We start from the raw sequence: 15,681 nt of genomic DNA, 5'->3' as shown, positions 1-15,681 counted from the left end.
TTGGACCATGCACCATTCATTTGCATTTTAGCATCTATTTAAACTCAGTGTTTTCTCCAAGTTTGTAAGCTGTTTCAATAGTTAATCTGCAAGCAGTTGGTGAATATAAATCTCTCAGAAGCATGCTATCTTTTTTTTATCAAGCTAAAAGGGAAAGGGTGATTCATTTTAAATGTATTGATGATAGAAGAGCTCTGAATAGCATTTTATCTGCAATAGTGAAAGGAACGAAGTGCAAGTTAAGCAGTAACAATGCATTTTTTTCAGGGGTGGTCCTCTTGGAAAATGTTAACCACATTAAAGTAGGTAGTTATTGAAATATGCAATTAATTTTAAGTTGATAGAAGTTGAAACTGTCATTCACCTGAGCAGGTGGTGGAAGAACCTTCTTGCATATCTGCTGATTGGGTCCCTGTACTCCAGCACAGTTGTATCCAAGAGGGGTCTTGTTGGAGCATAAAAGGTTCCAAGGCTTGCCTCAAGCTGTGCTGTGGAGTTCAAACACAGCAGCAATGAAACATGTGAAACTGTTTCAATTACAACAGGTTGCTCATGTTTGCAGTCAAATTCCTCAAACACTGATGAAATGTGATGTTGTTGTATAAGAGATGAAATTAAAATATGACAGATTGTACAAACACAAATGTGCATATAAACTTTCACTTTGAGGCAGAGTTGACAATGACTTTGAGCAAGAAAAGCTGTCAGAAGGATGAATAAGTCTATACAACATAAAGTTCTCACCAGCAGCATACAATTAAAAGTGACTCATAAGAGTAATACAGTTTGAACAAGTTTGTCCAGTAGAGATCAACTCTCAATTAGCTCAAAGCGTCTTTGTCCTCTCAGGCAAACAACACGGAAGTTCAGTTTTTCAGTGATTATTGTGTTAGGTCGGTGGGTGACAAGAACCCTTCTTGTGATGGCCTTGAGGTCTAAGGAACCTCCTTCAGCCCACAGTTCTTTAAAAACTTTAAATAAAAGGGTCTAGAAACCCTAAGGGTTTGACTCTCCTACAGCATGTACTGGTGGGTAACCTCCCTTGTAATCAATAAAATAAAGCCCTTTTGTTACAGAAGTTCTCTCTGCTTTAAATACTGACTGCTAAACTCCACAGCTGGAGCTCTTAGACATTTTTCTACATGTTTTTAATACAAAATTATAAATAATACAATAAAATACACAGTATACATTTGTGTCCCACATGCTTAGCTGAAAGGAAATTTAATGATCAATAATATTTATATTATGTGACTCCTGCTTGAGAGTTAACACATAGTACAAGTCCTTATAGGCAGAAAAGGGAGAATTTGCTATATATTTGCTATATAGGTTCTCCTTTCAAAGTGAATGTGCAAACTGCTACCGTTAATCAGAATTTTGTGTGGGCTTTAAAAGCAAAACCTATTGCCTCATTAGGTAGACAAAATCTCATTGATTTACTGTTATTAACATTTGTTTGAACTAGCCATTTCTGTATTTAGTGATAATAGTTCTTTATTTCCACACATAGTTACATTCTATTTTATTAGGTTTGATAGCACTAAATGTGCTAATAGTACTGTGTTAGGAACACAGGCAAACTGTTAGTAAATCAGGTTTTGCGTTATCCTAAATCTAGGCAGTAAGATAAGTTGAACTTTAAAGGTATTTTCTTTCAAAGCAGCAGTCAATTTAGATGAAAATTTAATACAATTTTGCAGTACCTTTGCAAAAACAAGCCATACTCTCTTGCCATTGCTGTTTTCCTGACAGCATGTTTTGTACTTCTGAAATACTTCAACGTACATAGAATATGAGCAACTACTAGCACAGTTATAGATTCATTAGATAGCCCAGCTTGATGTTGAAGGCAGAATAAAGATCTCAAAGATAACAGCCTCATCACTATAAATAAAAGGCCCCACTGGGTTTTGCTAATAAAAAAGAAAACAAATTACCATGCCAAATTTGTTAGATTCATATAGAATAACTCCTGGACAGAATGAAATTCTGTCTGCTGTAAACAGCGTTAAGGAGCTGCATGGGGGGAAACACACAGACATCTATTTATAATGTGCATATTTTTACAAGAGTTTGAAAACCAACCCTTTTCATGGGTCCTTTTAAAAGCCTGTTTTATTTAGAATTGATATGCTATGTTTGCAATGCAGAGATTTTTTTAATCAGATCCCCCAAAATGGGATAGCTGATGGCTTGGCAGCAATGTAGGACACCTTGGAGTTTTTCTATCATCAAACACACCAGAATCCTAAGTAGTCTTTCTTGCCACAAAAGATGCCTGGTCCCCAGCTGTCTGCCTGCTAGACCGGCAGATAACACCTTCACTAAATCAAGGCACTTCAAATCTTGAAGTCTATTGAGTTTCAAGATAGACAGCAAATCAAGAGGAAGGCATCACACCAGGCTTCAGCAGAGACGAAGCTGAACCTAAAATTCATCATTTCTTGTGAGGGAACCCAGCTACTACTGCAGGGGGCCAGAAGATTACAGTGAGGACAAATGCTATAATCCTAAAGGAGGCAGCAGAGGATAGTGTATTCAAAGCCTTTGGATCTTGTAATGAAAGAATGACCCTTCAAAAGCACCTTAAAAACTCTTGTCCCCATTGCAGGAAAATGTCCCTCCTTAAGCTGGTGCTGTCTCGGTATGAATATATAACAGTTGAATCCTATATTAACTAACATTAGTCTGTAACATAAGCTAAATTTATGTAATGTAATAAAGTTACAGCACATATAAGATAGTGCTATACATATTAAATCATGCCTATACTACATATATATTAAAATATGCATTATTTTAGTATCACTGTTGATACAAATGAACTAAAATGCAATCAACACATTAGTCCAGATTTTATTGGAATGACTTGTCTACATAGGACATTTGATTATGGAGTACCATAATCTGGCTGACTGCCCGCATTCTCACTATTGTCTTCTTTATAAAGTCAATAAATATATTGTCATAATCTACATATGAATTACAAAGACACCACAAAAATACATTAAAAATACAATCAGTCCCTTACCTTCTCTGTCTGGTGTAAGCTTTTGTTTAAGAAGGTGATTGACAATGGCACTCAAGCATATGTAACACTGACGACCCATCGTGTTCCAGTTCATGGTGTTCAGGACATTAATTGCCTCATGTATCTCATCGTAACGAATGTACTGGTGGATGATTTCCACAAGGCCCAGCTGTCCTCTTGTGATCACACCTTTTACAGGAAATATTAAAACCAAAGATAGTGTTATGAGCATGTAAACCAGTAGCTGACTACTTTTCACCACAGTTAAAAATAATTGCTGTTGGTTAAAATTAGGAAGTTTAAGTTAATGAGCTTCATTATTAAATTTTTACATGAGATAGCTCCTTACTATCTTGGTATATTTAGACTGAGGGTGCTTTGGACAGCAGAGAAAAACCATCAGGGAACTTCACACACAGAGGCTGAGCAAATGCAACCAATACCTATTAGTGACAACATCATGTAATGAAGTTTGTTTCAAACATGGTAGAAAGAGCTTATTCCCAGTTTATCATTATTGTATTGGAGGTAATAAATCCATGTTCCTAGCATGTCCTTCCTGTAGGAAACTACTGCTGGACAACACTAAAAACCAGCATTTATCTCACAGAAACGTATATGTATATACGTATATGTATATATACATATAACCTACGTATACAAGTTTACAACAACTCAAACTTCAAAACAGCGGTTACTCGATTACTCTCCATATTGCAGTTGCTCTAGAACTTACTTCTAGCTTGGCAGAATTCTCTAAGTGAAGCATTTCTTCTGTGAGGGGATGAGAGATATCAACATTTAGGGACCTTTGAATTACAGTTGCACATGAAACCAAGAACATGCTTGCCATAAGGGAAAAAAACGAGCAACACATTGCTCACTCCAAGAGAACGTGATTTATCTACAGCACTCTATCTCTGAAAAGTAGAAATTAAAAGACTCTCAAATTTTCTTGACTTGTAGGTCTCAGCTTCTGAACAGAAAAGGTGACTGAAAAGCTGCAGAAAGTAATGTTATTTATTGTCTCTGACTACCCATATGATCATGTGACATAGGCCACACATGGCATTTTAGCAACTCTTGCTTGTTTTGGGTCACTGTGCTAGAGCTTTCTTTATCATTACTGCTCCAGATACTAGAAAGAGACCAGAATGAATTTACTGTTCCTCCTTTCTTTAAATAAAAACTTAATGTTATTTTTTTATTTTCTCAATTTATATTCTGATGATGTTTGTCATAACTATTTTTAAGGAAAAAATTCAAATGAGAAAGAGAAGAAGCTGAATTTCAATACTGATATTAAAGCCATAGGATGGCTGGGGAAAAAAGTCTGATAACAGGGAAAAGCAGACCTGATATATAGAAAACATACCTCACAAAATTTTCATAAATGTAGTTGTGAATATTTTTGTGATGTAAAATAAGAACTGAGAAAAAAAAAAGTAGAGGAAAACATCTGACTATAGTTCGAGGACAAGCAACCTGCCGAGAACTTGCATATACAGATCTGACGCTTTAGGAAAAAAAAGGCTTACATATTTATTTTTTGTAACAGAGAAATACGTTAGTTTTGTAGTGTCATTAAAGAAAAGACACAGTTGTCTATTGTATTCCACTTTACATTTGCATGTATTAAAGCCTATGGACATTATACTGTGTAATAGCCATGTTTAACCTGTGTATTTGAGATAATATCTAATTGTTATGGTAGACTTTATTCTTCCTAAATGTTTAGTGTTTTTAAAGTATTACATAAGTTGTGCAATCTTCACATTAATCACTAAGTGAAGATGAAAATACTTATTTGCATGCTAATTAAATATAATACTATATTTAAAATGTCTTTTGAGGCCAGCAATGCTGAACCACTGGCACCAGTACCAAGTTTGGTATTATCCAAGATCTGGTTTGACATCAATGACAAGAAGCCGCAATGCTTTTGAAAATTAGTTTGGCATTAGACACCAAAAATATTTGCCATTAATGATTGAGGGCAAATTTAATATGAATCTTTTCTTGGAATAAATCTGGCTAGACTGCACAATGGAGAATTCACAGAACTTGTCCAAAATCATAGTATGTCAGCTGCAAGTTAAAAACATATTTGCGTATTCTCATTGACATAGTTTCTTAACAGACTTTTACAGGAAACAATTCCAAGCCATGAGTTAATTATGGATTTTATTTCAGTCCTGAATGCCTGTCTGGGTTTTGCTGTCATGGACCCCTAAATTTTCTGTATAATTTATATTTGCATTATTTCTTAAATAGCAGAGACCCAAAAACTGCTGAGGTTGGGAAAAGGCGCTGACTAATCAACACAGCATTACCTTGGTAGTGTGGGAAACTGAGGAGAAGAGGGTAATAGCTGAAAACCAGGATGCAACAGAGAACAGCATATTTTTGCACAGTGGATTACAAAGAGGAAGGGAGGGAGGGAGGGATAGAGAGAGGTTTGCTTTCTTCCTAGAAGAGATTCTACAGTAATTATACAGAATGAATTTTAAAATGTGATAACTTTCAGCTGTAGAGGTCAACATCTTCCCATTTGGATGCTTGACTTCTCCTGGGTGGTACGCTTCCAGGCAACCTGCTTGGGAAAAAGAGGTGACAGCCAATTCACTGCCTAATTGATTTAGGAACAGTGCCCAGGGAGACAGTCCAATTAAGTTTACAAGCTGGCAATTAGCAGGAAAGGCCTCTAAATCCCTGCACTGAGAGCCTGCTTGCCTTCGTAAGAACATAAATGTGCTAAAGATAGCAAGGGGAAAGCTGTGCTTTCTGGAAAGCTGTTGTGAGAAAACCCCACAAGGGAGGACTGAAGAAAAGCAAGGTAGATGTGGGTAGAGTGCCTTCTGCTTGACAGGTAAGAGGTAATTTAGAGGGTTTTTTTTAATGGCCAACATGTACAAAAACATCAAATAGCTCTTATAATTAGAGTTCTGGGGTACTCCGCAACTATTAAACCTGTCATTGAACATAATGCAGCTGAATTATCTCAAAATAAATGATAACTTGTAAACAATTTTGTAATAGTATTTTTGGATAACAGTAATAATCCGGATCAGCTCTTTTAAAACTATACAACTATAAGCCAATCCAACATTTTTGTTGTTAACATCCTATTATATTAATTTACCTTTTTGCAGTGGCATACTTAGTTAAGTTTTTTAAATTTAGTCTTGCAAGTGTTTAGGTCTGCAGTACTTTTAGACAGGATTTTTCCTCACAAAAGCACATGCATGTCTCAATCAGTAAAGAAATAAAGTAGATTTTCAAACCTTACTGTCACCTAGTTTTTTTTTAAAAAAGGCTTCTTCCTCATTTCAGTTGCTTTATACAAAAGAATCACAAAAAAGTCCTGTAAAGATCTACAAAGGCAATCCTGTTTCCTTGGACAATGGGCAAAATGCTGAAATTTTCCAGGATGAGTATATTTGACATGGCTGTCTGCCCTGCTGAAACACTGGCTTGGTAGTCAGAAGATTTAAGCATGATTTTTTTTTTTTTAGCTCTCACAGTGGGTTTGCACCACTGTAGCTTGCCTGACTTGAATGGAATGAATACAGTTCTCACTGATAAGCGACTGCAGGGGTTTTATTCTTAGTTCAGCCACTGACTCGTGTAACTCTTAGAAAGCCTTTTAGCTTTCCCTTACTGCTTCTTGTTATTTTGTTTGTAAAATGAAGATAGTTATGGTTTTACTGTCTTAAAGTCTCCTTACACCTAAAATGAGAAGTGTTATATAAATTCTAAAGTTAGTATTATTACTACTTCTTTTATTCACAACTTCTGGCAAATTAATTGAGAGACCAAACTTCTCTGAAGGTTGTGAAAACCTTCTTTCTTGTGTGAAAAGTCTTCAAGGAAAGAAATGGTGTAACTTCATGTACCGAAGTCAGGAAAAACAGAGTACTGGGACAATGACACATTATAATGGAAAGGACAGTTGCATCATACACACAAAAAAATAATTTAGGAAAGAAAAAAGCATTACTATCCTATTATTAAAAATAGCTTATTTTAGCTTGTTAGGGGTATTACTACGGAATGAATACAATTCCTAAAATTATATACTAGAGAATAAAAGAATTTTCAATATGAGAAATTGTTATGCTTTATTAGAGTAGCAGGTAACATAATGGGACCCTGATCCAACAACAGATCAGGGTCCTATTCTGTCAGACCCCACATGAAAAGATACCAAGGAATTGTGAAACATAATGAACTCCTTGGTTCTCATCTTCAGGTATCATTGGAACTACGTGCTTTTAAGGCTATGGTCCCATATATCTAAAACGAGGGCGTTGCTTTAAAACTACAAAAACTTGTGAGGTACAGACTTAGCTCAAGGTTCAATAGATGTGCTCAGTAACTTACCAAGTTTAAAGTGAAGTACTCCTAAGGGTCCTTTGTCAAATCTAACCAACAAAAGATCATGAATATCTGTGCCGTCAGTGCTGGCAGCTGCAACTTGAGGAGCAGCCCACTGGATCTGGATGAGGCTGCTAGGCACATCAAAATGTTTACTGAATTGCAGAGTTGCCTCAGGTGAATAGTCTTGTGCCAAGAGCTGAATTTTAACTGGGGACAGTGCCGTGTCAAAAAGTTGCAGCTCCCCTTGTGAGCTGCCAACCATGAATATGGCTCCGGAAGGGTGGTAGGTTATTAAAGCAGGCAACAGTTCTGCTTGAGCTAACAGAGTCACTTGGTTGTAGGCTTCATACATAATTATTGATGAATCTTCACAACCCAGGACCAGTTTGTCTTCTGTAATGTCTCTGCAACAGCTGATGGCCTTGGATCGTAGTGGTATTCTGGTGACTGTTGCACACTGAATTTTGTTCCTAACACACTTGTAGATGCAGCTGTCAGCCATGGGCTTCTTGTCTGCAGAGATGGAGTGCTCTACTGTGTAAACCTGATAAGGCTGGTTAGTGCTGAAGCTAGCATCGAGTGGATCCCATTCGGTACGGACATAGCTCAGAACCTGAAAGAAATCCAAACATTTTGGTAGTCATTTGTAACAATTTATTCTTAGTTTGATGATTTAAAAAATAGACTGCTGCAAATATGCTTTCTCATAGGTCAGTAAGCTAAAACAAATACACATTTTAGAAATGGAGTTGCAAACTCTACTGTTTTAACTTTTAAAAGGTTAATTCCTTTGATTAAAAAACCTGCAATATAGTTTGAGCCATATTTGTTTGTCCAGGGTATATAGCAGGTTAGCAGAATAGAAGATGGAAGAGGGATGGTCTTAACAGTGGTGATAAGAGGAGAAATGAGCAGCTGACTGATACAAAAGAATAACTGATTATTCACAAGTAGGATCGGGGAGAAATCCCAAAATTTCTGCGAAAATTTATAATAGGTTACTCTGAGCATCACACTTAGGGGATCTTTGATCATTTGCTCTGGGCCATGGTAACAGAAAATATTACACTGTAGTGGTAGAAACAATGGCATGTTTAAACAGCGTATACTATACATTGCCAAATGAGTAGGTGGTAGATGTTCTTTGGTGCCATATAGCTTTAGATGCAGAATAAATGAATTTGTGATAGCAGAAAAGGGGGACCATTTAGGGGTACCTGAAGGTTGAATGAACTGGAAGAACAACACAAAAGCAGAATATGATACAAAGACAGCAGCTGGCAAAGAGCAAGAATTTGTAGTGTGGAAACATGGGAAGTTCCATAAAGTGATGGGTGCAACAGTGGAGACCAGTGAAGATTCATGTCCTATAATATATGGGTTTGAACGAGAGGTGTTGTACAGGACTCGAGCGGGAAAACTATGGGAGAAATACCAGCTGTAAATAAGTTACAAATTAGCTTATGAAAAGCTATTTCTCTGAAAGAGAGAGAAAACCAATGTCTCTAGAAGAATGACACTAGTGGAAGTCAGTCGAAACTTGCTGGTGTTTGTTCATGCAGAAATGAAGAGTGAAAGGAAAATGTCAAACTGAGCCAAACCCCACCCTCAGGTATACCCATAGCATTCTTCACACTATAAACTAAAGCTGCTGACCTGCCACTAATTTTGGAAGCCCCTTCTTTTGAATCCAGGTGGCATGCAAGTACCATTTACACTGAAAGGGGTAACAAATGTGATTAAAAGGTAGAGAGAGCACGAGGGAGGAAATCTGGAAATTTCAGGTGAAAAACAAGAAATGCACACATTATGTTAAAGCAGTTTAAATTTGACTTCCACAGATCACAAGACCAGCTGAACCTATAATTTATCCTTTCGTCCTGCAAAGGAGGAGAATAAAAAATTAAGATTTTTTCTTTTGGCATACCACCCATTACTTCAGAAGCAACTGATGAATTTATAAACAAGTTATTTGGGATATTAATCAGACTGATTAGGATGTTTTGTTCTGACAGTTTACTTATTTTGTCAGCAAAAGGGTTTCTCATTCAAAAGAAAGGAAAAAGGATTATTGCAATTCTGTGGCTGCAAACGAGCTGCCAGTTAATACAAAAGTCTTAGCTACTTTAAGATGAGTAGTTAGGGGCATGCAAAGAAACACAAAAAAGAAACAAAAAAGATGCAAAAGCATCTAACACAGAAGCAAATGCATCCAACTTGTGAAAACCAGGTAAACCGATTTCAGCAGAGTAGTGATCAATGAAAATATATACCAAAGAGGAAATAAAAGATTAAATTACTTAGATAGAATGAAAAACATTTTCTCACCTCCACCATTCCCTCACCAATGACTTAGTCTCTGCAACCAGTCATTTATGCCCACAAAATGTGCAGTGGCTACTGTGCAGATGTTAGAACTGCTGAAACGTGTAGTTTATTAGGGTGTTAAATTGCATAGCAAGGAAACCTGTAAAAGAGGTTATTGTGGACAAAGGATTACCGTGACCACAGAGCTCTCTAACCCCAGATAAAGAAAAGGTGAAGTGTTATTGTTTGTTCCACAGTTTTCCTTAAGACTATGTATAGAGACCCAGGTAGCTGCCTTTCAAATATGTGAAATAGAAATCTTGCCCAAGCAAGTCTTCAAAGCTTCCATAACTTCAGTGAAATGAGCCTTGAGGCCCTCTGGGACTCAAATTTCTGTCTTCCTGTGGCAGGTTTCAATGCACTGCATTATTCATCTACATATTTTGATCTAAACCCAGTGTTCCTCTCTGGACATCTCCTCACAAGCTACAAGAAAGTCATGAAGATCCACACAATAATCAAGCCTATGAGAGATGAAAGACTGAAAGCACTATTACATTCTGAAGAGAGACTGGCCTTGAAGGCTAAGACAATGGAGAAGAAAACATGGGAAACATGGATTTTTCAACTCCATAGGAGTGACTGCTGGAAAACAGCAATGGAAATAGTCACAAAAAAATAAATGTTGTCATCTGATCATTTGAGAGTCAGCAAGCAAACTGAACCCAATTAATAATTTTGTTCTGCCTTGTTAGAGCAAAAGTGGGACAAGATGTTGCTCACTACTTCGAATTTAAAAGAAAGTAAAATCTCACATTTTGGAAGGCTAATTTAATGAGCCTTGAGATGAGAAGCCTCCTAGCTTCACATAATTTTGAAAGCAAATACTTGAAATGAAGTCGAGGGTAGGGCTCGTTGCTGTATATAATGCAATTCTAAACTAAGAAAACGTTATTGTGAGGAAAGACTATTTGTTGCATTTCAAAACATAAGTTTTGACATAATGTTTAAAAAAAATTAGGCTTAAAGGAAACTTTTCTAGACACCACTGTTCATATTCTGGCTGAAAACAAGAGAAATATTTCTCCTTAGATTGAAACAGATAAGCTGCTTCTCATGCATCAGTGGCCTCATGTGCCTCTTGGAGGAAGAGTACCAAGCCGAGAGACCTCTTTGTTCTGGTTTCCAGTTTTGCTGAATGTTACTGGTATTTGGCACTCTGAAGGGGGAAACAATGGATATTCTCTGTCATTTGAGAGGGAAGATTTTAGTCTCTCTGTCAGAAATTACTTTTATTATTAATTTTTCATGTCAGTAATTGGAAAACTAAAGCAGAGACACATACAACTACAGAACCATGTTAATAAGGCTAAGATAATGCTTTTGAAAAATAGGAAGTCTAACAATCAAACCAACTTTTTTTTCCCAAGAAGATGGTACTCCATTATCTGCCAATTGTTTTTCTATCTGGTAAGTAGCCACATGCTAGTAAATATAGTGCACATAGTGCTTTAGCAGTCCATTTAAAGGATTCCCCTGGGATTCCTTCCCATTGAGCAGTAGTTCTCTGGAACCCTAAAGGGGAACATTAAAATAGCAATATATCTTTAAGTTAACAAAACATTTGCTTGGGGAATAGGAAGGCAAAAGCTGGAGGAGTTCCCTTAGAAGTGGGTAGGACAACTGTAGGATTTGCGGAGGAGGGGACAGGGCAGTGGATCTAAAAAGACACAGCTGTAATATCACATGGTGGGGTATATAATCCCATTCAACCTTAAGTGCTTTCCATAAATCTTGTGCTAAGCACTTAGCCTTTCATTTCAAGGGAAGATTTCTGGAAGTACTTTGCATAAAGTAAACCCAATTGCTTTCTGCAAAATAAATAAATAGATACTAGAAAATTTTAAAGGTACCTTTTAGTTTTGTGGCACTACAAAAATATAGTAAGTGTATTTAAATATTGTCCACATAATTTATGCATACTTCCCTTATTAACGTGGCAGTCATGCACCACTACTGCACATTTATATTGTTTTCCCCTTGCAGTACTGGCCTGTGCTCTGCATCAGCTAATCAGCAGAATGAGGGATACTATACATGTCAAGTTCTCAAATCCTAGAGTCAGAAATCATAGCAATCCAAGTAAAGGAATCTGTTAATCTTTGTAAATAAGGGGCCTGAATTATGCTAGTTAAAATACTTTCTTTCATTTTATGTTTGAAAGAAATAATAGCACTAGGTTGTATGGGCAGTATCACTCTTCTCAGTGCAAATCTTTGAACACTTAAAATTGAAGTATTTTGCACAGAGTGCTGGGAAAGGGTAAAGTCCACATATCAAAACAAGTAAGAGTTTTAACCAGTAGTTCTTAAGCAGAAAATTGGCTTACCAGGCAGATAAAAAAAGAAAACAAAAGAAACAGAGAAATAAACTTGCTGTGACTGAATTGTGTGTCTTTCAGATGAGAAAAATGTTTGATTTATTTTATGGATGTTAAAAATATGCTTATTTAATTTCACACAGTGAGGCTCCAAATAACAACAAACACTTTAATTAGAAATGTAGAGTGGGAAGTGTAGTGCACACTAGAGTAAAACAGTTTTAAATACAGCACTGTGAAGAGGGAAGGAAAAAAACCCAACACCCTATTTTTAAACATTTCTAAAATAGAAACGCAAGACTCCTACTCCAGGTTACTTATTCGGCTGCATTGTATTTACAGTCCCATGTGCAATCTTATCATTTAGATCTTCAGCTAACATTTATTCTTATTTCCTTTCAAAATTTATCATCATCACCTTTATCCCATATTATTCATTGAACTTTTAACCCAATGTGACATCAAGGATTTTACATTCTTTGCTACATGTATGTGAGTGGTATTTCAGCTATTCAGTCACACACCGTAGATGTTTTTCTGAGTGCTACAGTAATTGTAGGATAGCTCACTCGTAAAAGATCTGCTGTGTTTATTTCACAAGTTTGAGGCACAATGTGGAAGCAATAACTATTAAATATTATCTCTTGGGAGAAAGAAAAAATAATATTCTCTCTCAGGCAAATTATTTTTTCCACAAGATTGAAGTATTATTTCAGTGATTCGCACTAGCACTAAATGGAGTGAAAATAAACATGGCAAAGACAAATGCAAAGTACTACAGTAACTGAGCCCTGGCATCATCACCCCGTGTTAATTTATGTTTGCAGAATAAAGTTCATGTTGATTTTAACATGACTTTCTCTCAAAGCGTTTAATCCAAGGATGATTTCACATCAGATCCTATTTATTCACAGCAAATTGTTTGAAATGATTTCTGGAAGATTCCTCTTCTGGTTTTGAAATCAAAGTACCAGCATTATCTCCACAGGGAGACAATTTAAATAACATCCTTGATCATTGGTACTTTAACAAAGAAGAAACAAACAAAACCCAAATAATTAAATAAATAAATTGGAGAATGGATGAGATCACTGGAGGAAACCAATGCACACAAGAAAGTAGACAGAGGTTCAACAGACAAATACTGTGTATAGAAGTACATCGCACACCAAAGCAAAGTCCTATGTTAAAGAGAAAAGCACTTTTACTTCTTTAGGGAATGATTCCTCACCAAAAATTACAGCATTTGACACAGTAAACACTGATCTCAGGGAAAAAAAAAAAAGAGTAAAACAAGTCAAGATTTGCAAGAAAAAAGTTCTTTCTGTTTTTAGAGGAATCATGTCTACCTTTAGCCTTAATAGTAGCAAATGTTAAAACATAAAGCCACACAGCACAATTCAAATCGAATTTATAGTGTATTTAAAATGTAAAATACATTTCCCCCATTAAGTTGAAAAGCTGCTTAGGTACACAATACCCCAAGCACTGTATGGGCAATGTGAATCATCCCAATGCAGAACATGTAGTTACAGGATATTATCATGATGAGGGGTTGAGTTGCCTTGTCCCAGAGCTATTCCTGTCCTCATCCTAATAAGCACTCTTCTGGTGGCCAGCAAATATTACTCAGAAAATTCTTCCAGGGAGGAAGTAGTATCACCGACATGCCCCATTTACCTTTGCTCTGCCACAACAATAGAAGTGTCAGTAACTGGCAGATCTTTTTGTGGTTTTCATAGGTGAGAACCAAGATGCTGTAGAACAGCTGTGGGTAGCACTCATTCATTTCCTCAGGCTTGGTTTACCATAAACTCAATATGCCAAACAGATCTTTACGGGCTAGACATTCAGCAATTCCTTCTTTTTTCTTAATTCTAGATAATAATGCTGTTTTATCCAAGTGATCCTACTATTTTCAAGTAAAATGTTGGTGGTATGATTTTGCTACACTTCTTTTTGATAAATGCCCTGAACTGAATCAGTTCACGTTTCTCATTCTTCTTCTGTTGACACTAATCATTTATTGGGAGAAAATTTGTATTATTGGTCAAATATGATAAATATTAATTTACTTTCATGCATAGCAATGGCATGTCATGTTTTTATTCCAGGTCTATACCTAAGGAACACTACAAGTGGTAAGGGAGTAGAGGCAAAGAGAGGCAAATAAGCATGCTTACAGAAAAACTGTATTTTTGTGGTACCTGACCTAGAGAGTAACTGCTTAGAAGCTGTCTAGAAATGCTAACTACATTCTTCCTCATGTTTAAGCTATCAAATGACCCACAGAAGTTAAAGGTGTTAAGTTAAAGTTCCCCTCCAAGACTCTGTAGGGGAAAAATGTACCTCAGTTAATTGCAGACTGGGGGTTCATGCTAATTCTAGAGCTGCTGGGTTATGACATCCTCCATCTATGCACGGGAATTTAGTTACTGTCTATGCACGGGAATTTAGTTACTGCCCATAAGGCACACCAGAGAAATCAAGGGAAAAAAACCCTGAACAAACAGTACCAGAGGTTACATGTCATGAATACATAGGGGAAGGCAGAGTGCCTTGAGCCTTAAACAGCAGCCCACTGAGCATCCAAAAGGTAATTACACGGAACAGACTAATTGATAACCAGCAAGACAGTTTGTTATCTATATATGACTAAGTTTTCCATAGCTCTGGCATAGTGCTTGGTATTTTATTGACAAGTACAGGAAAAGAAATTTCATCTGAAGACAAGTACAGGCAAAGAATCAGAAAAGGCAAAGCAACCGAACAGTTAAATTTGGCAGTTCTGCTTTTAAAAATAGTTTTCTTATATTTATATTACAATATGGGCTAAATTAAAAGGATTATGAGTTTAGGCCTAAAGGCTCAGTGAATGCTTATTATCATTATTGTGTTAAGCACCAGTGATGTGCTTGGGACTATACTAGACAGCCTCAGCCCTGAGCAATTTAGAGTCTAAACCAGAAAAGGATAAAACAAGGTGTATTGAAAGATGCAGAGCAATGCTGTAATTGGGAAATCTTCCCATAATATATAAAATGAAACAGAGAAAGCTTTAAACTGAAGGGGTGGTTTCTGTGAACTTCCTAGAAGAAATGAGTCTCTAAAAACATCTCAGCAAATGGAGATTGCAAGCTGCTATGTTGGTGTTAGGGAGCTTTCTGGAAGACATGGGAAGGAAACAAAAGACATGGGAATGTTGCTGTCAGAACCTGGACATACGGAAGTCATGGTAAGAAATAAGATCTGAAATGTTAGTAGGATGAAGTTTCATAATATCAAGCTGGCACAGAGACTAGGCTGAAAAAACTTACAAAGAACAAATGCACGTTTTAGCTACCAAAGTAATTTTTATATGTGATTGGGCATAGCTGCAGGGGGAATTGAGAACTGCAGGTGTATATCAGGCAGAGGAGACAGATGAGTCAAAGATGACCGCTAGTGGAGAGAGGTCAATTGAAAAGAAGTAAAGAAGGCAGAACTGGAGGTAATTTAAACTTAAATTCTACAGTGACTAACAACTCAAGAAAGAAAGAAAAGCTGTCTGAAGTACCTTTCTCTTTTGCTTTCAATATAT

The 15,681-nt window shown here is 36.6% G+C and overlaps 1 protein-coding gene across 1 annotated transcript in view; it reads right to left on the bottom strand.

Moving 5' to 3' along the window:
- Positions 1-15,681, bottom strand: part of WDPCP (WD repeat containing planar cell polarity effector) — a 106,174-nt gene that overhangs the window by 65,930 nt on the left and 24,563 nt on the right. Inside the window, exons 9-11 of the mRNA XM_075708186.1 lie at positions 7,418-8,027; positions 3,035-3,223; positions 365-488 (exon numbers count right to left, since the gene is read on the bottom strand). Of these exons, the coding sequence (XP_075564301.1) occupies positions 365-488; positions 3,035-3,223; positions 7,418-8,027 (923 nt within the window). The remainder of the gene's footprint in view (positions 1-364; positions 489-3,034; positions 3,224-7,417; positions 8,028-15,681) is intronic.

This window comes from Pelecanus crispus, chromosome 3, assembly GCF_030463565.1.
Source record: "Pelecanus crispus isolate bPelCri1 chromosome 3, bPelCri1.pri, whole genome shotgun sequence".
Lineage (NCBI taxonomy): Eukaryota > Metazoa > Chordata > Aves > Pelecaniformes > Pelecanidae > Pelecanus > Pelecanus crispus.
The sequence above is the reverse complement of the archived record's forward strand: the minus strand, read 5'-3'. Positions and strand labels throughout refer to the sequence as shown.